This window comes from Ipomoea nil, unplaced genomic scaffold, assembly GCF_001879475.1.
Source record: "Ipomoea nil cultivar Tokyo-kokei standard unplaced genomic scaffold, Asagao_1.1 scaffold3043, whole genome shotgun sequence".
NCBI classification, from domain to species: domain Eukaryota; kingdom Viridiplantae; phylum Streptophyta; class Magnoliopsida; order Solanales; family Convolvulaceae; genus Ipomoea; species Ipomoea nil.
This window is the reverse complement of record NW_017619471.1, coordinates 291,097-315,782: the sequence shown is the minus strand read 5'-3', so window position 1 is coordinate 315,782 and position 24,686 is coordinate 291,097. Positions and strand designations below refer to the sequence as shown.

The 24,686-nt window shown below is 39.1% G+C and overlaps 1 protein-coding gene across 2 annotated transcripts; it reads left to right on the top strand.

The window, feature by feature from the left end:
• The first annotated feature begins 769 nt into the window (after positions 1-769).
• Positions 770-6,201, top strand: LOC109163762. Of its 2 annotated transcripts, none has more exons than XM_019312467.1 (6): positions 770-872; positions 2,521-2,922; positions 4,014-4,534; positions 4,638-4,704; positions 5,068-5,319; positions 5,356-6,201. In XM_019312467.1, exons 2-6 carry the CDS (start codon positions 2,559-2,561, stop codon positions 5,910-5,912), a joined length of 1,761 nt encoding a protein of 586 aa, XP_019168012.1. In that variant the 5' UTR covers positions 770-872; positions 2,521-2,558; the 3' UTR covers positions 5,913-6,201. The 2 variants fall into 2 exon arrangements, with proteins under 2 accessions (XP_019168012.1, XP_019168013.1); XM_019312468.1 differs by lacking the exon at positions 770-872 and adding an exon at positions 2,339-2,441.
• The last annotated feature ends 18,485 nt before the right edge of the window (positions 6,202-24,686 follow it).

Here is a 24,686-nt window from a genome sequence, read left to right as displayed (position 1 = left end):
TTTTTAAAAAAAAATGCATATAATCTAACATAATACATAATATACATAAACTTTTAACATAATAAAAACATCAACTCTTAACATAATACACATAAATTTCCTGTTTCGGATATACATAATTGTATAAAAAAGATGTACATGATTGTATAAAAAATGTACATAATTGTATAAACAAATACTCATAATTGTATAAACAAATACACATAATTGTATAACAAATACACATAATCACGTAAACTCTCTATATAACTTACCAAAACGACAACGTTTTGGGAGGCGCGGGGCGCACAGTGCTACGCGTGCCGTGATGCAGGGTATAACGATTGATACTCAAACTAATCCTCATTCACACCGAGCCGGTCTAAGGGAGAGCACTTTTAAGCCCGTACCATACTTAGACTAATTCTCATTCGCATCAAGCCGGTCCAATTAAGGAGACACCTTTAAACCCGTATCATACTCAAACTAATCCTTATTTACATCAAGCCTACCCAATTAAGAAACAAAATGCTGATCAGATTGATTTTTTCATATCAAAGAGAGTTCAAACTCCCATCTCCTAAGAAATGAGAATGCAGGTCATCACGCCAACCAAGCTGGTTATATTTTTCTTCAAAATTATTAGATCTTTTATCAAACATTTTTTTGAAGCAAATACAAGTATTTCAAACACTTTCTAACCTAGGAGACGGTCCCACAAGTATTTCACATAATTTAAGTACACGTGTTTGAAGAAGTAGGACTGTAGGACAGTAGGATTGTAGGAATCGATTGAACGGTGAATGCAAAGTCGTCACTCATTGCAGCTCTTCTTTCAGAGGTTTTCTGAATTGGAAATTTGGAATTCACACTCTCGTTATCCTGCAGCGAAGGTATATACATCTCTTTTCTTGCATATACATCTACACACACACATACGTATTTGCAAATGATTTCTTTAGCATTTCATTCTGAGTTTATTTCCATATGGATTTCCAGTTCCGATCATCACCAAACTGAGATTCGTGTTAGGTTTGAGAACATTGTTCTCTTGAGGAGAATGCTCTCTGATACTATGTACATTTATCTCTGTTTGTGTGAGCATTGTTGTATGCTTTCTTCAAATTCTAGTGCAACTGTGCAAAACCCCTTTCTCTGAAGCCGGCATTAATGTCTCATCTTGAGACTGTAACAAGATCAATCATGTTCTCTACTCAGGAACCACTCTTTATTTCGTTATTTCCCCTTTACTTTCATCAAAGAATCATCTTTGCCAAAAGATGATGTTGCATGTTTCTCAATCTGTTGGCCCATTCCAATATTCGAGTTTTCTGAAATTTATAAGTTGTTCTTTGTGGAGCAATAGATTGGGAATGCACCATTGTGGATTTATCCAAAGGGTCATATTAGAATCTAAGCTAGGATGGAGAAAATGAACTCACAAGTTGGAAATCCTGGTAAATCAACATGGACAAGCCAAGAACTAGACATTCTAGGCTTTCTAGTAACTGCTTTGAACCTGAGGGTTTTGAATATTTTGTTGCTGATCAGTTAAATACACTACAAGGATCTGTACTTAATCAGCACTGTTTAAGGATTTAATGGCTTAGTGTAATCCTATGAGGAATTTGGTAACTGGGTTCTGTAGTAGTCTGCAGTTATTGGCAATGATGTTCTTGCAGCACGTAATGGGCCAATGATTAAACTATCAAACTTAAGGTGTCTAGCTATTAGAGTTCATGGTGCTATGTGCGTTAATCATGATATTTGTAGAACTGTGCTGCCTGTAGCCTGTAGGTGCATATCCATTTTACTGTTGTGCAAATAAGTCGAGGACTTCTATCTTGAAGGTCGTAATTTCAATTTTCACATGCACTACTAGGATTTCTAACAGTAACATTTTCACAGCTTTACTTTTGTTACTTTGAGATACCAACCTGGTCAGAGTTTCTTTTGGGGTTTACTCCCACATAATTTCCTGCACAGTTTCCCCTACCCAACCTTTAAGCTTTTATTCCCTTCCTTTGTTTTGTTTTCTTAATGCACTTTCCAGTTTATCTGTTCTGTTCAGAGTATTGTTGATGGGGAAAAGTTGGAAAAATGAAATTAATTGTTAACAAATTTTGTTAGTTTAAGGACTAACTTTTTACTCACAATCACACATATTGAACATTTGAAATTATCATAAAAAGAACTTCCAGAACTCATCCTGTTAAAAATGTAAAAACAAATGGTATATGATAATATGAAAATAATCAGTACTTCAAGCAGAACCACGGCCTTCATAGCTTTTTTGGAGGAAGCTAGTTTAGATGCATTTAACTATACACTACTTATATCCACTAAAGAAAATTTTCATTTTTAGTGCAGTTTGACTAAACTTCAAACTTTTGCTTGCAATAGTACCCAACTCCTTTTTCTCTTTCTAATTAGTCAAGGACATATACCTGACTTCTATACATGTATGTTGCAAACACTATTATAAAATTTTAGCTGTTTTTGTTCAAGTAAAAGTTAATGTTTACATTGTTTTGCATGCAGTTGAACAAACCTGCTAATTGTAAGCTTTGAGTAGATCTATGGATTTTGACAGTCCAGATACAAATGTCATAAGTACTCCCAGGAATACAATAGATGGACTTCACTTCTATCCAGTGTCTCCTGGTGGCTCAGGTGAAGGCATGCCTTATGCCCCTGAAGATTGGCCTAACCCAGGTGATAATTGGCGTTGGATGGTCGGAAAACGAGTTAAAGGTTCATGCTACAATAAGGATAGATACCTGTATCTACCAAGACGTCTCGTGAAAGCTGGACAACCAAAGTGTTTTCGGAGCAAATTTTCAGTTGAGCAATATATCCAGTCAGCATTTCCTGGCACAGATGTGAATGCTTTCTTTGCATCATTCAGGTGGAATATTCCCTTGAAATGGTTCAATTCAAAAGGTTAGCTGTAGTGAAGCCTTTTTGTCATTATCAATTTAAGGATCTTTTTTTATTTTTTATTTTTTAAATCAACAAGTATTATACTTGCAGTGCACCGTATTTATTTTACACTGAAAGCGCTCACTATTTTTTCCTGTGTGTAATTCATGCCAATATTATTAGACCATTGGCTTTGTAAGCTTTTATTCAAACCTTTCAGTAAAAAAATCTGGGATTACTTGGGGATCCCTGCATGACAGTCACAAGACCTGTAACAACTAACAAGTGAGAAAATCTAAATTAAATTTGTCAAAGGAGGAATTCTGCAAAGCTTAGAGTGTGAATCAGTTTTGGACTAGTTTTAAGTGAGTTGAGTACTATTTTGTGATCATAAGGTATTTAGGTGTAACATTTATTTTTATGTTTAATTGCATGCAAAGTCTACCTTATTAGGTTTGTAGTAAAACCAAGGAGCTGGTATAAAGACAGATTGCTGCTTTGGTCCATTTACATTGTTCTTGAGAGGATTGCTGAATAAAACTAGGTGTACTTTTAGCTTATTCTTCTGTCCCAATCTCTTTTATTAAACAAGGTTTCCAACATATTTCGGAATAGAGAATATGTTTTCTCTGAATTATTATGCTACAACATGCTCTATTTACGTTATACTGATTTCAGTTCCCATAGAATTCCTTGTGGTTCTTCGTTGACAAGAAATAAGAAAGAGGAAATAAATGTCATTTTTAGAATGCACTATACTAGCTAAAGTTGTATTGTGTTATTAGTTGAGTAATTTAGACACTGGTGGCAACCCTATGCAAACTATCAGTTTGTAAAGATGATGGACTTGTTTCCCATTCATAATATGTCTTGGAAGGAGCTATAATAGCTGTTTACCAAGAATTGCAGAGTATGCCACATAGGTTTCATGTCTTTCCCTTATTTCCATATTTTGGTGATTCTTTTATGTGGTTATACATTTAACTCTTATCACTTCCATGAATGCTATATATGCTCATGGTTTTAAAATTTTCATTTATTTATGTTTTATTTGCTATATTATGGTTGTTGAATCATGAATGTTGACAATGAGTTTGCATCATCTTTGGTAGAAGCTGAACTTTTGGAGGCTGACTCTCGTTTATCACGCACTTGTAAGGCTGGCAACAACATGTGTAGCAGTTTATCAGGAGTATCTGATCCTCCTCCGTCAGAAGCCATGTTTTGTGATATTTGCTGCAGTGAACCTGGTTTTTGCCGAAGTTGTTGCTGTATTCTTTGTTCTAAGACTATCAGTTCAGCATTTGGTAGCGATAGTTACATTAGATGTAAAGCGATATTGCCTGATGGGTGCATTTGTGGGCACGTTGCTCACATAGACTGTGCTCTTCAGGCGCATATGGTTGGAACAGTAGGAACAAGCTATGATTTGGATGCAGAGTATTATTGTCGCCGCTGTGATTCAAGGACAGATCTCGTTTCACATGTTATGGAACTTCTACAGATTTGCCAATCTATTGATTCTCGAGATGAGATTGAGAAGACTTTGGATTCTGCAATTAGTATCTTGCACGGCTCAAGAAAAATGAAAGCAAGGCAGCTATTACATCATATTGAATCAGTGATGGCAAAGGTATTTAATAATTGAGGGTAGAGTAAATGTCTTTTCACTTTTTCTTTCTTTTAAATTAGCTGTTTCTAAAGCACTAGCATGACCAACCTGATATTGGAACCAGCTTAAGAATGGAGCTAACTTTGAAGATATGTGGAAAAAGGAAGAGTCAGGGTTAGAAGTATTAACTGGTAACTTCTATATCTGTTCTAACTTCTAACATCACACTGTTTCACAATTTCCACTTGTAACTTAAAACCTCTTACATCAATCACAAGGTCATGAGTTCGAATCCTTGCCCCCTTGGTTTGAGCCGGTCAGCTATGGGTAACTTAGGCTGGTTTACTTTCTTATGGTCCTTTGCCGGTTAGGGTACAAGGCGGGGTTTACTCACACTTGAAAGGATTGTGGGGTTTCCCTCGTCATCCAAAAAAAAAAAAAAAAAAAAAAAAGTGGACTTGTAATATTATGGCAACACGACTTGTTGCTTAATAAAAAGTGCACTACAGATACATATATCAAGCACTCTTATAATTCAATACCTACCCCTGCAGCACAACCAAATGTGACAAAGAAAAAGAGAACAACTCATGGCAAGCCTAGGAAAGACGATGCGATGTGGAAGAGACAAAGAATGACTGCTCAACCAAAGGTGACAAAGAAAAGGAGAACAACCCATGGCAAGCCTAGGAAAGACATTGCGAAGGGGAAGAGACAAAGAATGACTGCAGAACCAAATGCGCCTGATGCTGATAATGACTTCACGATAAGCCCTTCATTGTTTCTGCACAGGATACAGAGTGGAAAAGACCGAAACACCACAGAAGACGTAACTAACATGCAAATAGTAACTGCTGGGATAGTGAATATTTGTGCTGCATTTGATGAGATGACCATAGACGGTAGATCTCAAACTGTTGTTGATCATGAAGCTACACTGCACACAAAAGCTGTGGACATTAGATGTATTGAAACACAGTTGCAGGTAGATGAGCAGATGGCTCGAAAGTTGAATAATGAAGAAGTCCAACATGACAAACAAATGTCATTCTCTTCAGACAGCATGTTCAGAAATGATGAAGAAACTGTTGTAGTTCATGAGAATTCAGTTTTATCTGAAGAATTGAAGAGAGTGATGATTTGGAGGAGTTGGAGAGTAATGCCTATTGCCAGACTGGTGAAATATTTATACATGATGGAAAATGAAGAATATTTTGCTCTCAGATGGCTGAATACTAATGACATCGGACAAGCCTTGAGACTGAATTACATCAATAAAGTTTACATGGAAAAGTTGAGTGAACTAAAGAAAGCTGAGAAATGCAGGGTGGATGGCATGAAGGAAGAGAGAAGAAAGTTGAAAGGAATCTTCAACGACAGCAATAAGGCTAAAGTATGAATGTCCAAGATGATTCAACCATGGCATACTTCCAGGGAACAAGATAGATGAAGCTTTTAAGAACTATCAGAAGGGAATTCTCAATGAATCTTTTTGCCAGACTACTTGTTGGTCAACCCTCTGATATGATAAAAAAAAGTAGAAGGACTAAGGGGGAACCACACTAATCTGTTTTTACAACTCTTTTGGCTTAAGACTTGACTGTAATTTGTTCTGTAATATTTTGTAGCTAAATGTATCAAACTCTGTTGTGAATAGTTTTTGAATGCTTAATGAAAATCTGTTTTCTGGGTTTCTGAGAGTATATACACTTGCTTTGACAAACACTCTTTAGTTGATTGGTACACAGCAAAAGTGGAGTATATGTTGATGCATGTAATATTAATTAGGATTTTAGAACCCTCAATTTATTTCTTGTTTTTTATTTTTTGGTTAATAGACTGAAAGTTATTAATCTACAACGAAGATCAGAGAAGATCCTTGATCAGTTAAAGCTCAAGTTTACACATTTGGAAAAGACATGCAATTCTTAGATTTGTATGTCAAATTGACAAGAGCAGAAGTTCAATGAAGTGCTCATATGGTGTAGCTATTTGAGCAAAGCAATGAAGTAAAGATTAAGTGAAATACAAAGAAGTTAGTCTCTTTTCGGCCGCTTTGACTTTGCCCCCGAGTTCACGGATCTTGCCATCCCAACGAGCGATAGACTTCTTGGCCGCATCCATCTCCTTGTGGTAGAGGCTCTCGGCGGCCTTGGCACGGCAGAACAAGTCGGCGAGCGTGCAACCCATCCACAAAAGCATGGTCAAATTACGCAGCGAATGAAAATTGAATATGGCAAGAAGGTCGGGAAAATTATACCTGGATGAGGTCCCGATCACCACGCTCCCCGACCTCGTTGGTGGTCCAGTCGGTTGTGCTCTCCGAGATGAGTAACATCGCACTGATTTTGTCTAGGAGGGCTGCAGATTGGTCATCCCCGGAGAGTTGGGCATCAATTATGGGCGTATGGTCGGGGGAGTTTGTCCTCTTCGACCGCTTGGACCAAGCTTCTTCCCCCGAATCCGTAGCCGGCTCCTTACCTCTTTTAGTATAAGCTTTGACGACTGGAAGGTCGGGGACTGAGCCTATCACAATGATAGTTGTTAGCGGTAGGCCGGTCGGGACTGAAGGCCTACCCTCGGTAGTGCGAGTTTTCTTGGCACCCAAGGTGTTCTTAGCCCAGGGAGCTCTTGGGGTCGCGGTCGTGGCTTCGAAAGTCTCTTCCAAACCCATTTCTGCAAAAATGAGCATCAAAAGTTAAGTTTGAGAATGACAAAAATGTGACTCTACCTCCACTAAGGCTTGAACCCACAACCTCCCATATGGGAGTGCAACTTTGGTGCCATTAGACCACAAAGTCTTGGCCAAAATGTTACAAGTTTATTTATCCTAGATAGTAAAAGGTAAAACCTCCTAAATCCGGCTTGATCGTTCTTGGGGGAATGGCTACGGTGACCACCTTCGTCTTTGGAATGAATTTCTTCTCGAGGTCGTACCGAGGCGCTTGGAGGTTAGCCGCCGCGTAGTCCTCTGGGGTACGAAACACCCGGTAATCGAAGAATTCACAATAAATCATCTCGGGATGAGCAGTCAAACTCGTGGTCGGGGGTGAGTAGACGTACCTCCTGAATTGAGAATTCCAAATGTTTGGGACCGGCATCCGTCATTTGTATTCAACGAAAAAGAACTGATTCTTCCATCCCTTATTGTTGTCGGGCAGATTAAATATGCTGCAACTCGGTCCTTTCGATTGGATCATAAGGAATCTCCCCCACCCCCACCTCACCTCATGCTTTGGCGGCAAGGCCCGAACCAAGAACAAGAAATGGAACAGTTTGATCGTACAGGGAATGTTGTGTCGAGCAAAATCTGGGGGAAGCATGCTAGGATGCAATGAGTGTTCGGGCAAATTTGTCTGGGCAAGACCCCATAGAATCGTAAGAAGGCCGAAAGAAAGGGCATGAATGGAAGGGAAATCGAGGCTTCAAAGAATCCAAATGCGACCCGATCCAATCCCCTTTTATGGCGCTCAATGATGTTGCCAAGATTGTGTCAGCCGTCATATCAAGCCCGACCATTTAGGAGACCATATAGATCATGCAGCTCGACAAGGGTCAATAAGGGTTGATAAGTTCCGACTTGTTCGGCATTGAGAAATTTATGCCTCCCACTAGTAAGGTTGGAGGCTTGGATTTGAGGTGGAGGGCTAGAAGAGGGTCGGGGTGCAATCGAGACTGATGGAGAAGTATGGACAGAAGTTACTCGGGTTGAGGGACCTGCATCCACGTGATGAGATTTCACAGGTGCACCCGGTCTCCCTCGAGCGGCTGGTCCTTAATGGTGCCTAGTGAATCCCCTCGGACCATGGCGTCATAGTCCTAGACGAGATGTTTTGGCTATCCGAGTTGGTCATGGTACCCTAATGTACCCTTAGTATATTAAAAATGTATTTTCAAAAAATGTACCTTATGTACATAAATAATGTACCCTTAGTATATTAAAAATGTACTTTTTATTTATGGTCCACACAATTGTGTGCACCATGTTCCATGCAATAAAGATTCGGGGGAGGGGGGGAGGGGGGGTTTAACTAAAAAAATTGTTAAAGCCTAAGATCGAAGAAGTTAAAAACCTAGGAACTAAGGATCGAGCCCTTAATAAGAAAGATGATCGGATGCGCTCGAAGCAAGGGGACTTTGCTGACATACCTGCAATTTAGCTCGAGAAGTCCTGCTCTTACTCGGGAGGCTCTAGAAATTTTTGCAAAAGAAAGTGTGATTATGGCCCACCTCAATGCCCTATTTATAGGCAAGAGATCGAGCCCGGAAGGTTTGAAATTCAAAACGGATCCCTAGGTGTTTACCCGCAACACGACATATGGCAGGCGAATTAATTCGAGCGGTGATTTGCATGATTTACCATGGACCAGTGTTGCACCAGATCCCCACCTAGCTAAAAGCACTTTGACCTTAATTTGCACCCAGATCTTATAGTCCAAGCCCCTCGCCACGTTACCTTGACTCGAGACATGGACTCGGGGGCTACTTAATAGGGATATACCCCGAGCTACCGACCCTACCGTACTAAGTACCTAATTGGATCCGACTCCTCACATGGCGACAGGCTCTTCCCGACCTGAACCAGCCCGACGAGAGTACTTAACATGACCCGACTTGAAGGTTAGGCATCTAATTAGCCTAAGGAGCTTTTGTTCTTAGCCCTCGGTGCTCGGTCCCGACCCGAATGCTCGGTTAAGGCCCGAGCCCGTGTGATTAGCCCTCAACGATGAACACCGACAGTAGTGCTTAGATCGAGCCCGATTTCCATTGGCCAATTAAATAGTCCGCTACACGTGGACACTTCTTCTTAGCCACCAAGATCGCCAAGTGCATGGAGGACACATGGCGTGCATGCTGGCTTGCTGGCATGTGTCCCCTTCTATCTCCTATAAATACCATGCTAACGCTTGTAGAAAGGGGGTCGCTCTCTCTCTCTCTAGACCATTTATGAGCTTGAGAACCTCTAGCGATCGATCGCAATAAACTGAGCCGTCATTTCCAAATACATCATACAACGGTATACGAATACCTACATCTGGTTCAATTAGGATCTACAATATAAGGTGAACCATGGTCCACCCAGTATAATTTGTCCATTTTAACCAAGTAAATTTGTTGGATGTAATTACTTTTAGTTTTTAACTCAAAATATACCATTAGACATATGTTTCCAAGTAAACAATATGCATTTCTCTAAAAAACAAAGTAGATCAGATTTGAAGAATTTTTGTGAGTGTAGCTAACTTGAACATGTCTCTTTTAATTTAATTAGAGGTGTTGGATCATGAAGGAGTGATTTTGTATTACTCAACAAAAATATCTTAAGACTTTGATCTAAACAAATCATACTAATGAAAAAAGATCAGAACTACAAATAATATTGCATTTTGCAGTTGAAAGGCGTGACTAAAGAATAAGAAACTGAGATTGGATTCTTTCTAAAAACTCTTCAAATCAGATGTGAATCATGATGAAAGCATTGTCATGATGAAACATTATTTTTATGACCCTTTAATACAACATGAAATCAAACATTAAAATAATATGTTAGTGTTTAGTTTTAATGTGTTTCGAGTTCTTAAGGCATTGACTTGTTAAGAACCTATTAAAATTTGTGTGTTAAAGAGCAATCCACTTAACCCGTTAATGTTAGTATTAGTTATAATTTTTAGATATTATTTTATTATTTTATAAATATTATGGTATGATATGAATTGAATTCAACTTTTTGTTGTTCCCACTTTTCAATTCCCATTTTCATGCATGAAGCTAGCAATCATTCTATGTTTGAACTTTTTTTATTTTCCCCTGAAGTGTAAAAGAGAAACAATTTCAAAGGATACAACCTAAGTGCTCTTTAATGTATATTATATATATTATGCCTTGTGCTTGGCTGCGGCCTGCGGGCGTGTTTCCTGCATAAGTGCTCTGCCATCATCTTGTCTTCTTCACATCTAAAATCTTTCTTCTCATTATCAACTTTGATATCTACTGCAAACACGAGATTGGGTGGTGTATTTTTCTTTTATTATTACCATTTAAAAAAAATGTAAGTCCTCTTCTCAAATATGTAAAACGTTAAAGTACTTTGGTATTATTCAGAAGAAAATTAAATGAAATAGTATGTGAAAAAAGAATCTCATGATCAGCTTTTGATTTTTTTTTTTAAACAAAAATGCATCAATAATTTTATTAATCCAAAACCAATATGTACAATGCCAAGGAGAGTAGATCTCAAGTTGAAACGAATTGAAAGCTTACCCAAAATCAACAAGTGTCTAAGTAAACAAAGTACAAAGTGTCAACACTTCACAAAAAAAGTATGAGTTACTAGGCCTAATATACACAAAACCTAAGTAACATGCAAAAGGACAATACTCAGCATCTTGCCAATATCGCAACCGCTAGCTACAAACTTAACCACGCCTCCAACATTGCCCACCAAACAGTACCAAAAGCGCTTTAAGTCTATTAAAATTTTTAAATTTTGGTAGCATAATGACAGTTCTTTAGATAATCTAAAACTGCAGTTAGGGTTGCAAAAATCGCATTTAGGTGCTAGCTGGCGGCGGCCGGCCGCCTAGAAATTTGGCGGAATTGCCGTTCTAGGCGGTCGGCCGCCTAGGCGCCGGTCGTCTAAGTGCCCTAGGCGCAATTTTAAATAATTTTTTAATTTTTTTTTTAAATTAAAAAAAAAAAAAAAATCGGGCGCCTAGCCTAGGCGCTAGGCGCCCCTCAAGTGCCTAACGATTTTTTCAACCTTGACTACAGTAGCGACCCAAATGCCATGCAAGCTGTAAGGCGACTCACAACTCGCATCAAAAGAAGGCACACATTCCAAAAAACAAGTATATGTAAGAAGAACAGCGCACATGCCCAAATCAATAGCAAAGGAAAAAGCAAAGCAAGAGTAATGGATCTCTTGGACTGCTGTAAGTTAAGCACGCTTAACCACATAGTTCTTTACCTATCTAGTTGTCATATCCTACTTAAAATCAATTGGTGATAAGTAGGTGGACATTAACCATTTAACCACATCACTCCATGGTAAGCCACAACACCACACCTCGAATCGAGCAGGGACTAAACTCGGCCAACGCCTAACAATCCCCCCTCAGCACCTGCTGCAACCTTTGACCACCAAGCCCAGTTGTGCAGCATGCCAGACTCGGTCCTTACCCACAAAGTTCGCTTGGTTATCTGATTGCCATAAGTAGGTGGACATTAACCATTTAACCACATCCCTCCATTGTAAGCCACAACGCCACGTCTCGAATCGAGCAGGGACTGAACTCGGTTAACTTGACTGACACAAACAAAGAGGTACACATGTTACAACCACAAGTGTAAAAGCCACGTAATATAAAGTCCGGAGGGGTAATGCTCTGAACCATCAATGCCACTATGAGTCAGTGGCTAGCAATGCACCAGATAACTATTGATGCGAACATGACGATCTAAATCGCCATCACCACTTTAAACAAGTAACCATCAGCTGTTGGAATTATGGTCTTTATCGACCACCTATACGATCAGACTAGGCTACTACAAACCACTAATAGTTGTAGAGTAATCTGAACCACCAATGCCACTTTGAGCAATTCGCCAACAAGGGGACCAAGTAACCACTAATGCACACGGGATGATTTGGACCACGATCACCACTTTAAGCAAGTGGCCAGCGAGGCACCAAATAATTACTAGTGCGAGAAAGATTGTCTGGATCATTATCACCACTTTGAGCAAGTGGCCAGTGCAAATATTCTTATGCATTAGCAGGGTAGTCTGGATTTCCTTCACTACTTTGTGCATGCAGGCAACAGAAGCTTTAATAGTGCTCTTTACCCACCACCGTCACAACCGGACTAGGTTGTTACAAACTGCTAACAGCCACATGGTAGTTTGGATTGCCATCACCCCGTTATGCAAAGGGTCAATAATGTACCAAGGGATCGCAGGCACAAGCGGGGATAGATGTAAGCAAAAAAGAACAACCAAACCTAGAACAAGCAACTAAGCAGCATCATCAGACACAAAAGACACTATCAGTCCCTCCTTGACACCCATATAGCCAAATTAAAGTAGAACAAGGCAGATTAACCCCAAGCAAACAAACATGAGCAGTCAATCACAAGAGGCAAGAAACCGAAGATGTGAAACCTCAGCATCCAAATTAAATACCAAGGAGCACAAGAGGAAAAGTCAGTACAAGAGGCTTCTGAATTGATGATACTTGGCACTATTTACACTATATTTCATTTTAGGAGTTTCATAATATTTTTATAACTAAAATTCTAAATGTAAATATTTAATTATATGAAGTATAGGCACACTTACATAAAAATGAAATATTCACACCGTAAACACGAAAAAAATAAGTTTTATTTTTTTTTTTGTTAATAGCATACAAATCATACACGAAAGGTAAATTATATACTAAAAAGATTTGTGCATGTAACAAATTTGATAGAGAAGTAGTAGTTGACAAGACTCAATTTTATTAGTAGATATATACATTTTATATAGTATAAGAAAAGTAAGTTAAAATATGGCATTATTTAAGATTATTTTATTTATGCTTGTTAGTGTTTTTATTTTGTTCAAAAACCCCCAACGTATAATTGGCAATATTATTATGGCAAATTAAGATAGGGTTTAGCTTGGTGTCTGTTTACTCTTACAGAAGACTGATTGATCAGGTTCATCAACAGACGCACTAACACTGAAGATCTGATAAAGGAAGATGTTTCCAAAATGCTGAACGCGGTTTGAGAAGACAGTTTTGGAAAGAATATAAGCGGATTTGTTTTGGAAGGTATGGACCGAATCTTTAAGATTGCATTCTTCACAAATTGTCCTACCATCTACAATCAAAGATATTTTTGGAGAGTGTTCTTACCAAGGAAGTATAAGTATCCTCATTCGGTCAAGAATTAGGGTTACGAGTTTAAGAAGACAAAAACACTCCATGCTACACAGAGACACATATCTTTGATTATCATGCCTCTTCTCAAGTTAATAAGTTCATGGTGATTATGATGAAGAACTTGAGAAGAACGAACGTTGCTTAAACGAAAGGACGCGAAGATCACTCAGTTGTGGGAACAACGTGGGATTGCGTCATTGAAGCGGACTGCATCAGAGTTAGCTCTCCAATTGAAGGGATTTCATTGGACTTTTGCATGCGTGGCTCTCCGACTTCAACAATCCACTAAACCTTTATAGACTGGGTACGTACCTTGTGTGGGGCACTTGGGTGAAATTGTTGTTTCTCTATCTTTGTACATTGGATTATGAGTTAGTGGATTGGACGCCTCGGTGATCGTCCCTCAGATGTAGATACACATTGTATCGAACTAGGTAAACATCGTATGTGTTGATTTATTATCTGCACTAGTTTTTCATCTATAAATTAATCTGCAATCTAACTAACTGACTGACAATTCACGTCTCTGAATTAGTCAGTCCAGTTCATCAGTTGATTATCTCGAATAATAATCTTAAATTGAGAAATGCAAAATTACATGTGGTATCAGAGCTTTTAAGTCTACATAGTGACTTGATCCTTACAGGAAGAACTTTTTGCATTGCTCTCTCTTTAAGAAGTTGTTTACTTGGTTGTCTGTTGGCGGTTAGTCTGCTCTCTGCGTGTGTTTTTTTTTTGTTTTTTTTTTATTTTTTATTTTTTTATTTATTCAGGATGGATGCAAGTATGAAACCACCAGAATTGGATGGTCACAACTATTCTTTCTGGAAGCCTTGAATGGAGATTTACCTTCAGGCACAAGGTACCAGAGTTTATCGTACTGTTCTCACTGGATGGAGTTCTCCGACTGTTCAGAATGCTGATGGAACTGCTGGGGTCAAACCCATAGAGACATGGATTGAAGATGAGATGTCGTCCTCTGATCTGAACAATAAAGCACTGAATTCTATTGTAGGATCTCTGCATGAATCAGTCTTTACCTTAGTCACCTGGATAAAAGAAGCAAAACGAGTATGGGAAATCCTTGAAACCAGATTCGAGGGTACCAGTGATGTCAAACAGTCAAAGCTTCAGTTGGTACTGTAAGAGTTTGAAGCTCTCAGGATGGGTGAAGAGGAAACGATCTCAATTTTTCACAGTCGGGTTCAGAATTTGATGAACCGAGCTTCAGTACTTGGTGAACCTTTTACTGATGAAAGAGTGGTCAAAAAGATACTTCGATCTCTACCCAAACGTTTCTGAATGAAAGTGACTGCAATTCAGGAACACACAGGCTTGGAGAAGAAGAGTGTGGGAGAACAAATGGGAAGTTTACATACTTATGAACTTGAAGTGCTGGCTGATGATGAACCAGCAGTCAGTAGAAAAGGCAAGTCAGTGGCCTTTGTTGCTAAACCTGATCGAGAATCTGACACAGATGACATAGATGATGAAGCTTTAGCCATGTTAACAAAGAATTTTAAGAAAATATTAAAAGGCTTCAATCGAATGAGTCAAGGACAACCCAATAGGACACAGTACAAAAGTGGGAACTCCTCATATCAGAAAATAGAAATGCCCTCCTTCACACAGAACAGTCAGTCCCTGTCTGGCCGAACAAGACAAATCAGAAACAATTCAACTGACACAGTTAGAACTCTAAACCGATCAGTGCAATGTCGAGAGTGTGAGGGATTCAGACATATACAATCTGAATGTGCAACTTATCTCAAAAGGAAGAAAGCTATGTCTGTGGCGACCCTAAGTGATGATGAGGAGGAAGCAGCAAATGACCAGTCTGATGACAATGTGGGAAACTTCGTAGCCTTCTTCACAGCTACAGAGAACCAATCAGAAGAGAATGAAACCGATGAAGAATCGTACATATCATCAGATGACTTTGAAGAGAGGCATATTCAACTAGAAATGGAATTTGCTAAACTAGTTGGAAGTTGGGAACAACTACTGGTGAAAAGTCAATAAGAATCTGAATGAAGATCTAAAGCAGCGAGATGAACTCCTGAAGAAACTAAACACTGAACTTGTCACAAAAGAAGATCTTATTACTCAGATAAGATCTCGAGAGGGAAATTTGATAAAAGAACTGGAGGATCTAAAGAAGAACATCAAGATGATGGATACCACTTCTACCTTAGACAAAATTCTGGATTCTGGTCAAAATCCCAATGATAAAAAGGGACTCGGTTTTGAACGAGGATAGTCCTCGAAGACAGCACCTGTGTTTATCAAAGAAGGTACATCAGTTGCTAAACCGGTTCATAGTTATGAACAAGGTCAATAATCACGGTCAATTCAGTTAAATCAGAAAGGAACCATGCACACTCGGATTGCTGAAACTGAGTCTGGCAGAGTCAAATTTCAATCTTAGTACTCAAGGTTCAAGCTAAATTTGTAAAAGTTAGACAATACGTATTCATCTGTCACTATTGTCAAACAAAAGGACACACCCGACCTGAATGTTACTTCTTCTACAGAGATCAGAGGAAGGAGAAATATCAGAACAAGTCTATTACTCCCTTCACAAGACAGGTTTGGGTCAGGAAATTAGAAGTAATATGCTGTCCCACAATCGTTCTGACCGCCTCTATGACTGAAGCAAGATGGTATTTCGATAGTGGGTGTTCCAGACATATGACTGGGAATGTCAAGTGTCTCATGGCGGTTCAACCTAGCAGTGGATCAGTTACGTATGAGGACGGACAAAAAGGAAAGATAGTTGGAAAAGGTACCCTAAATGTACCAGGCTTGCCACATCTGGACGAAGTTCTCTTAGTCAGTGGCCTGAAAGCAAACCTTATTAGCATCAGTCAGCTGTGTGATCATAATTGGAATGTGTGCTTCAATCGTGACTGTTGTAGAGTCCGTGATAAATCAGATCAAGTGGTAATGGAAGGAACACGATCTTCTGACAATTGTTATGTTCTGACAAATGAAACTGCATGTCTAATATCTAAAACAGACGAATCAAAACTGTGGCATCGACGATTGAGACACATAAACTTCAGAGATATGGACAAAATGATCAAATTAGATGTTGTACATGGGATACCTAAGCTCAAAATAGAACAGGAAGGAGTTTGTGGTGTATGTGCCATTGGCAAGCAAATAAGGAGCTCCTCACAAAGCAGTAAAGATAATCACTACTGAGAGATGTCTAGAACTGGTTCATATAGACCTTATTGGACCAACTCAGACTGAAAGCTTTGGCGGAAAGAAATACATCTCTGTGTGTGTAGATGATTTCTCTCGTTTCAGTTGGGTATACTTTCTGAGAGAAAAATCTGAGGCATTCAATGCTTTCAAAACTCTATGCATAAGAGTACAAAAAGAAAAAACGAGTCCATTATAAAAATCCAAAGACGGAGAAGTGATCATGGGAAAGAGTTTGAGAACTCCTTATACTCAGATTTCTGTTCTGAAAATGGAATAGCTCATGAGTTCTCGGCTCCTCGAACAGCACAACAGAACGGTGTGGTGGAAAGAAAGAATCGGACCTTGCAGGAAATGGCTAGAGTGATGTTACACGCATCGCATGTGCCACAACGTTTCTGGGCTGAAGCAGTGCACACAGCATGTCATACAGTGAATAGAGTCTATCTCAGACCAGGTACGACTAAGACACCATATGAGATATAGAAAGGGAAGAAGCCAAATTTGAAGTACTTTCATGTGTTTGGAACAAAATGCTATGTTCTAATTGATAGGGAACAAAGAGGAATGTTTGAACCCAAGAGTGATGAGGGCATCTTTCTTGGATACTCTCCAAACAGTCGAGCTTATAGAGTTTACAACAAAAGAACTCAATCAGTCATGGAATCAGTGAATGTTGTTATAGATGATAATCCAGAAGAATCAGATGAAATATCCGTGATTGATCCAGAGACAGATCTCCATATCAGTGAGTCGTTAAAAACAGCTGATAAAACCAAACTGTCTGACACACATAATTCGTCAAAAGAAGATAAAGAAAGCCCTGAACAGGAAAACTCACTCTCGGATGGTGATGGTAAGAATAAGCCTACCAAAACTCAGAAAAATCATCCATCAGACAACATAATTGGTAATCCATCAGATGGAATGAACACAAGAAGTTGGATGAGAAGCAATCTGATAGAAATATCCGGCTTTACCTGCTACACCTCAAAACTAGAGCCAAAAAATGTGAAGGAAGCCTTGCAGGATGACTTATGGGTTAAGGCAATGCAAGAGGAGCTACATCAGTTTGAACGAAATCATGTATGGGATCTGGTACCAAGACCTGACCATGTTAACGTCAAAAATAAAACTGATGAAGTCGGTAACATTGCAAGAAACAATGCTCATTTAGTTGCTCAAGGATATACCCAAATAGAGGGAATTGACTATGATGAAACATTTGCTCCTGTTGCAAGACTGGAGTCAATCAGAATTTTATTGGCAGTAGCGTGTATTCTGGGATTCACACTGTTTCAGATGGATGTTAAGACAACATTCTTGAATGGTTACCTGGATGAAGATATTTATGTTGCACAACCTAAAGGATTTGAAGATCCAGTTTATCCAACGCATGTCTACAAGCTCAGAAAAGCCCTCTGTGGGCTCAAACAAGCTCCAAGGGCATGGTACGAACGTCTGACACATTATCCGTTACATCATGGGTATAATCGATGGAGTGTCGATAAAACCTTGTTTGTTAAAACCACTAGAAGCCATGTTACTATAGCTCATATTTATGTCGATGATATTGTCTTCGGATCTACTCTACAGAAATATACTGATGACTTAGTGAAAGTCATGAAGGAAGAATTTGAAATGTCCATGGTTGGTTAACTGACTTATTTTCTAGGACTTCAAGTTAAACAGAGTCCTGCAGGCTACTTTATCTCACAAGAAAAGTATGCTTAGAATTTGGTCAAGACGATCGATCTGGAATCATGCAAAACACCCAGGACTCCTATTTCCACCTCCACAAAGGTATCAAAAGATGATACTGGTCCATTAGTTGATAACACAGTCTATCGAAGTCTGATTGGAAGTCTGCTTTATTTAACCGCCAATCGACCAGATATAATGTTCAGTGTTGGAATGTGTGCAAGATATCAGTCTGATCCCAAAGAGTCACATTTGATAGCTGCTAAACGGATCTTGAAATACATCAAGGGAACAATTCAATATGGGATATGGTATTCCAAGGACAGTGAACTCAGTCTGATTGCATACTGTGATGCTGATTTGGCAGGAAATATTGAAGACAGAAAGAGTACATCAGGTGGATGCTTCTTTGTTGGAAAGAATTTAGTATCATGGATAAGCAAGAAACAGAATTCAATTTCTCTATGTACTGCAGAGGCAGAATATATAGCAACTGGAGGATGTTGCACTCAACTGGTCTGGATGAAGCAAATGCTTCTAGATTATGGTCTCACTCAAAGGACTATGACACTTTATTGTGACAATGACAGTGCAATAAACATTTTAAAGAACCCAGTTCAACATTCCAGAACGAAGCATATTGATATAAGGCATCACTATATCAGAGATTTGGTATAATCAAAGGAGATAGAGTTGGAATATATTCAAACAGACAAGCAATTGGCTGACATACTGACTAAGCCTCTAGACGCAAATCGGTTTGAGATTCTCAGATCTGCTCTGGGGATCTGCAGGGTTGATTAGTAAGGCAGAATGATAATACAGAAGGAGAGTGTATGATGGTTTCAATCTCGGGTCAAAATTACATCTTTGACTTCTTTTTTAATCTCTCTTATGTTTTTGTTAAGATAATATCTTAACCTTGGTTACCAAAATTAATTTGCCTCATTCAAATTTCAAATCTTCCGTTTAATCCCTGGAAAGAAGCTATACCGTTGTGTCAATCACATCACAGCTGCATGTATTCTAACAGCTGCATTGAATAGTGTTCATCACCCTTGGGATTATATATTTCATCGGGTCAATATTGATGGGAGAAGAGTCTTAAACATTACATTGCTCTCTGTTAATCTCTTACTGATTCTCTATCTAGGGTTTCTCTCTTCTCATTCCCAAATCTCACAACTATGGCGGATACAGTGAGAAATACCATTATCAAGTTGGGAAGGAAAATCCATACACCAGAAATCGCAACGAAGCATGTGAAAACGCTCCTCCAAATCGCAATGAAGAAGAAGCTGAAACTAGACTCTGCACTCCACGCGAGATCATAGTCACGGTGATTTCAGACTACCCTGAGTTCTATGCGGACTGGTCGGACGATGATACAAGCGATCTTTTGATGTTGGCCTCAGAAGCGAGTGACGATGTTAGCCCTGCCTCCATTGTTGAACCTGAAGATGGGAACCGTGCAGGGGCTTTCCTCCAATATTTTGCCCAAAGAGCTCTGGAATCGGAAGAAGTCTCGCGTCGAATGGCAGAAGCTCGACCTCTCTACCTTCAAGATGCACAGGACGAAGCCAAACATCGTCTTGGGATTCTACGAAACAGGTCTAATACTTCTGAGACTCCTATTGAGATTTTCCCTGATAAGCCTGCTGAATTACTTTCTGATGATATTGAGTCTGCTCTGCCTATTGCAAAATCTGATAATGAGAATATGTTACTGTCTGCTAAGTCCTCTTTATCTGATGATCCACACCATTTATCTTCTGAAAATTTTGAGTCTGCAAAAGTTGTTCTTGACAGTGAGTCTGATGGAAAAGTTCCAAAATCTGATAAGGTCGATAATCTGAATCTGGTTGTTTACTCTGCTGATGTTGAGCGTTCTACGCTTTCTGTTGTTCCTGTGTCTGACGTTGTTAAGTCTATGGTTGTGGTTTGCCCATTTGATGATCCACCTAACGTATCTGTTGAGATTGAAGCTGAAAAATCTACAAGTCCTCATCCCTCTGATTCGATTGATGGAGTTCCAGTCTATACATCCACTACCTTGGCTGAAAGTCTTGATCACATTCGTCACTTTGTTGGTTTACCCTCTACCTCAGTATCTGAGCCATACAGAGTTATTCATCCTAATGATCCCTCTGTGCAGATAGACAGTGATGATGAAAAAATTCTGGCTGAAGTGTATGGTCCACAAGCCCCATCCTCTGATCCCATTAGATCCCTTACAGTGGAAGAGACAGCACATCCAGACTCCACTACATTCAAAATTAGAGAAGTCTCCAAACTTCTTGCATCTTCATCTGTTCCTGTGTCTGAGACAAGCAGTTCGGTTTCTCCAAGTCCTACTGATCATTCTCCTGCTAGAGAAACAAGGAAATCCAAACGCAAAGGTGTTCCAGAAAGGGTAGCTGTGGAAACTGGTGATGATAATATTGACACTGTTCAACCAGATAAAAGACGAAGATCAGTTGAGTCGGTGAAGGCTGAAAGTGACCCACCTGTCCAACAAGTGTTTAAAACCTTGAGATCGTCAGTCAAGAATAAGGCCCCTGCGACTGTTTCCATCACTACTACCAGAAAAATGAAAGCTACAACAAGGTCAAGAGGAAAGAGTGTCACTCCTGATGTCCAAGCTGCTTCTGACAGTCTTGACACCACCATTTACAAGCCACAGTTTGTTTCTGCTACAGCTCAAGGCAAGTGGTCTACTATGGTGAGACGAGAGATTATAGTTCAAAGATCAGTTGATGAGAATCAGTTGAATTCTGTCTGTGATGTTTTACCCCTGCTGAGTGAGGTTGGCCTTCTGAAGACTGTAACATCTATTTGCCCCTACTCGAAGCTGTTGACCTACGAGTTTTACTGCAATCTGAATGAGGAAATTGACAACCTTACTGGAACACGATGCCAGCAGATTTTTATCAGAGGGCAGCGGTATGTGTTCGGCCCGGACATGATCAATGACTACTATGGGTTGAAGGCTGTTGACGAAGAAGAAATTACAGATTGCGATTTGGTTGCAAGGACTCTTACTGGTGGTCAGACTCCAGTATGGCCTACAGGTGATATTGACACTCTGTCTAGCTCGGTACTTACCTCTAAATATGTTATCCTGCACCGTATTGCTCTGCAAAATTGGCTCCCCTCTGTACATTTTCATACTGTTGGGAAGTAACTGACTGCTCTCATGTTCCGAATTGGCACCAAAATGTCCATTGATCTGGGGAAGTGGATCTTCTATCATTTTCTCACCCTGATTCATCTGAGGGAACAGAAGGTAAGACTGCCTTATCCTAATCTTATCTTTGGAGTTCTGACGTCGCAGGGCCTAGTACCAATGCCAAGTGATATTATTACTCCGTCTCTACTCTATACTGTGGATCCGCGACTCTTGGTTGGCAAGCATATCCGAGATGTTACACCAGTTAATGCTCCTCCATCATCTGACGCTGACCCTACTGTTGAGGACTCACCACATGCGAAAGATGTTCAGCTGTCCCTACGACTGAAGACTCGGGTGTCTGAGCTAGAGATCATTAATGGCATTATCTCGAATCAGCTCAATGCAGCCCGTACTGAACTTGCGACTGTTCTGCTTCATTTAAGCTTGACTGAGTCTACTGCTGCTGAGAACGTGAAGTCTGACAGTGAAAGTCCCTCGAATGCTTAATAGTTCATTTGTCTATCTTTGGCAAAAAGGGGGAGTGCCTAAACTCAGGGGGAGTTTTTGTGTGTCTGTTAGTATCTTCTGGCCCTGTCTGGGCGTGTTTTTGTGATGACCCTATATTTTGTGAAGAATGTTACTTGCTTTTGTCCAGCACGGATTGTGTGATGTTATCTTTATGGGTTGTATTACAGACTTTATTTCCTTTATGAGACAGTTGTTCTTTTTTATATCTCTAGCTAAACGTTTGAATCTTAGTCGAGTTGTTTTCCCAAACAATAGCCAAAGGGGGAGTTTGTTAGTGTTTTTATTTTGTTCAAAAACCCCAACGTATAATTGGCAATATTATTATGGCAAATTAAGATAGGGTTTAGCTTGGTGTCTGTTTACTCTTACAGAAGACTGATTGATCAGGTTCATCAACAGACGCACTGACACTGAAGATCTGATAAAGGAAGATGTTTCCAAAATGCTGAACGCGGTTTGAGAAGACAGTTTTGGAAAGAATATCAGCGGATCTGTTTTGGAAGGTATTGACCGAATCTTTAAGATTGCATTCTTCACAAATTGTCCTACCATCTACAATCAAAGATATTTTTGGAGAATGTTCTTACCAAGGAAGTATAAGTATCCTCATTCGGTCAAGAATTATGGTTACGAGTTTAAGAAGACAAAAACACTCCATGCTACACAGAGACACATATCTTTGATTATCATGCCTCTTCTCAAGATAATAAGTTCTTGGTGATTATGATGAAGAACTTGAGAAGAATGAACGTTGCTTAAACGAAAGGACGCGAAGATCACTCAGTTGTGGGAACAACGTGGGACTGCGTCATTGAAGCGGACTGCATCAGAGTTAGCTCTCCAATTGAAGGGATTTCATTGGACTTCTGCATGCGTGGCTCTCCGACTTCAACAGTCCACTAAACCTTTGTAGACTGGGTACGACATACCTTGTGTGGGGCACTTGGGTGAAATTGTTGTTTCTCTACCTTTGTACATTGGATTATGAGTTAGTGGATTGGACGCTTCGGTGATCGTCCCACAGATGTAGATACACACTCTATCGAACTGGGTAAACATCGTATGTGTTGATTTATTATCTGCACTAGTTTTTCATCTATAAATTAATCTACAATCTAACTAACTGACTGACAATTCACGTCTCTGAATCAGTCAGTCCAGTTCATTAGGTGATTATCTCAAATAATAATCTTAAACTGAGAAATGCAAAATTACAATGCTATTAAAATATTTTTTTAAAAAAAAATTTGAATAATGGGATTTGGGTTTATAAATATATGTGCATATATGGACGGCATGCGTACATGGTGTAATCCATTTGACGTTTGCGAACGCACACGAGGAAATCATCCTCAAACATCACACTACCTTGAATGACCTTTTTACCTCTTATATATTTTGCTGTAAAAGTTCTCTTTTACACAATCACTTTCACCAATATATATCCAAATTGATTTTTGTTTTTTTGTTTCTTCTTCTTTAGTTTCGTAATAATACACAACATATGATATATACCCATGATGATGGCTTCATACCGCCCTCCACGCTATTACATTCCATATAAATGTGCATCATTATCAATGTGTAGGCATCATTTTTGTAATGATTTTGAAATATGATATTTGAATCAAATAATAAATTGAATTATTGGATATGGTCAGTTTGAGTGAAATTATTTTAGATTAGTTTGAGTGCCTAAAATTTTGAAATTAATTTTAATTTTTTATTCATTTTATTATTTTCATATTAGATTAATATATTTTGTATATCATCAAATTAAAAGCTGCTGTAAAACACTTGGGAATTAACTAGGAGAGTTTTAAAAATTAATATAGTAATATTATGAAATGTATTCAATAATTAATATATACTTTTTATTATATTTACAATACATTTTTAGGTTAATTCAAATTTTGGGTCAATTTTAACACACAATATATGAAGGAATAATTATTCAAGGTCACCCAAAATTTAAATTTGATTTAGATGTGTTTTAATGTTGAAAGCACAAGTATATCTACTCTGAGATGCATGTCATCAAAGAGGAATCGGTAGACTTGGAAGTAGAACAAGCACCCTTGCTCAGGACCAGAAGATCGAGTACCTATTACTCTATCCATCTGGCAAACCTTGGAAGGGAGGTGGCACTGGCCAAACCTAAGACAGTGTCGACCGAGCTCATCAGCGGTAACGTACAATGATTGACCTCAGCCAGGGAAGACAACATCGGAAAGAAGATAAAAATTACTTCCAAGATTTATTGTTCATATTGACCAAGTTCGACTCAGGGCATGATTGCCGTTTAAATTGACAAAATTATTCCCTCTCCCTATTGGAAATATAATGGTCATGACGAAGGAGATTCCTGATATCTGCTTTACTATGAAGTAATTCTGATACACTTTGGGTTGTGGCTGCAGAAATGGTTAGTGGGTGGTTTTTATGGTCCTGTATATATTGATTTGTCTTGTGATATTTTGGAGTTAGACTATTACTTGAAGCATTGTCATCTGGAGTTGGGCTGCCACTCGAAGCATAATCATGACCCATACAACTTCAGGGTTGTATCAAATCGGTCTAGGAGATCGGATTATTTTAATCCACTAACAATAAGAGTTTGGTGGTTGTGATAGGAT

Bases quoted from the DNA above. Each gene is read 5' to 3' on its own strand.
- LOC109163762 (XM_019312467.1), top strand. From the start codon at position 2,559: ATGGATTTTGACAGTCCAGATACAAATGTCATAAGTACTCCCAGGAAT. The intron at 2,923-4,013 runs GTTAGCTGTAGT...CATCTTTGGTAG, and splicing joins GAAATGGTTCAATTCAAAAG to AAGCTGAACTTTTGGAGGCT. The intron at 4,705-5,067 runs GTAACTTCTATA...CTACCCCTGCAG, and splicing joins AGGGTTAGAAGTATTAACTG to CACAACCAAATGTGACAAAG.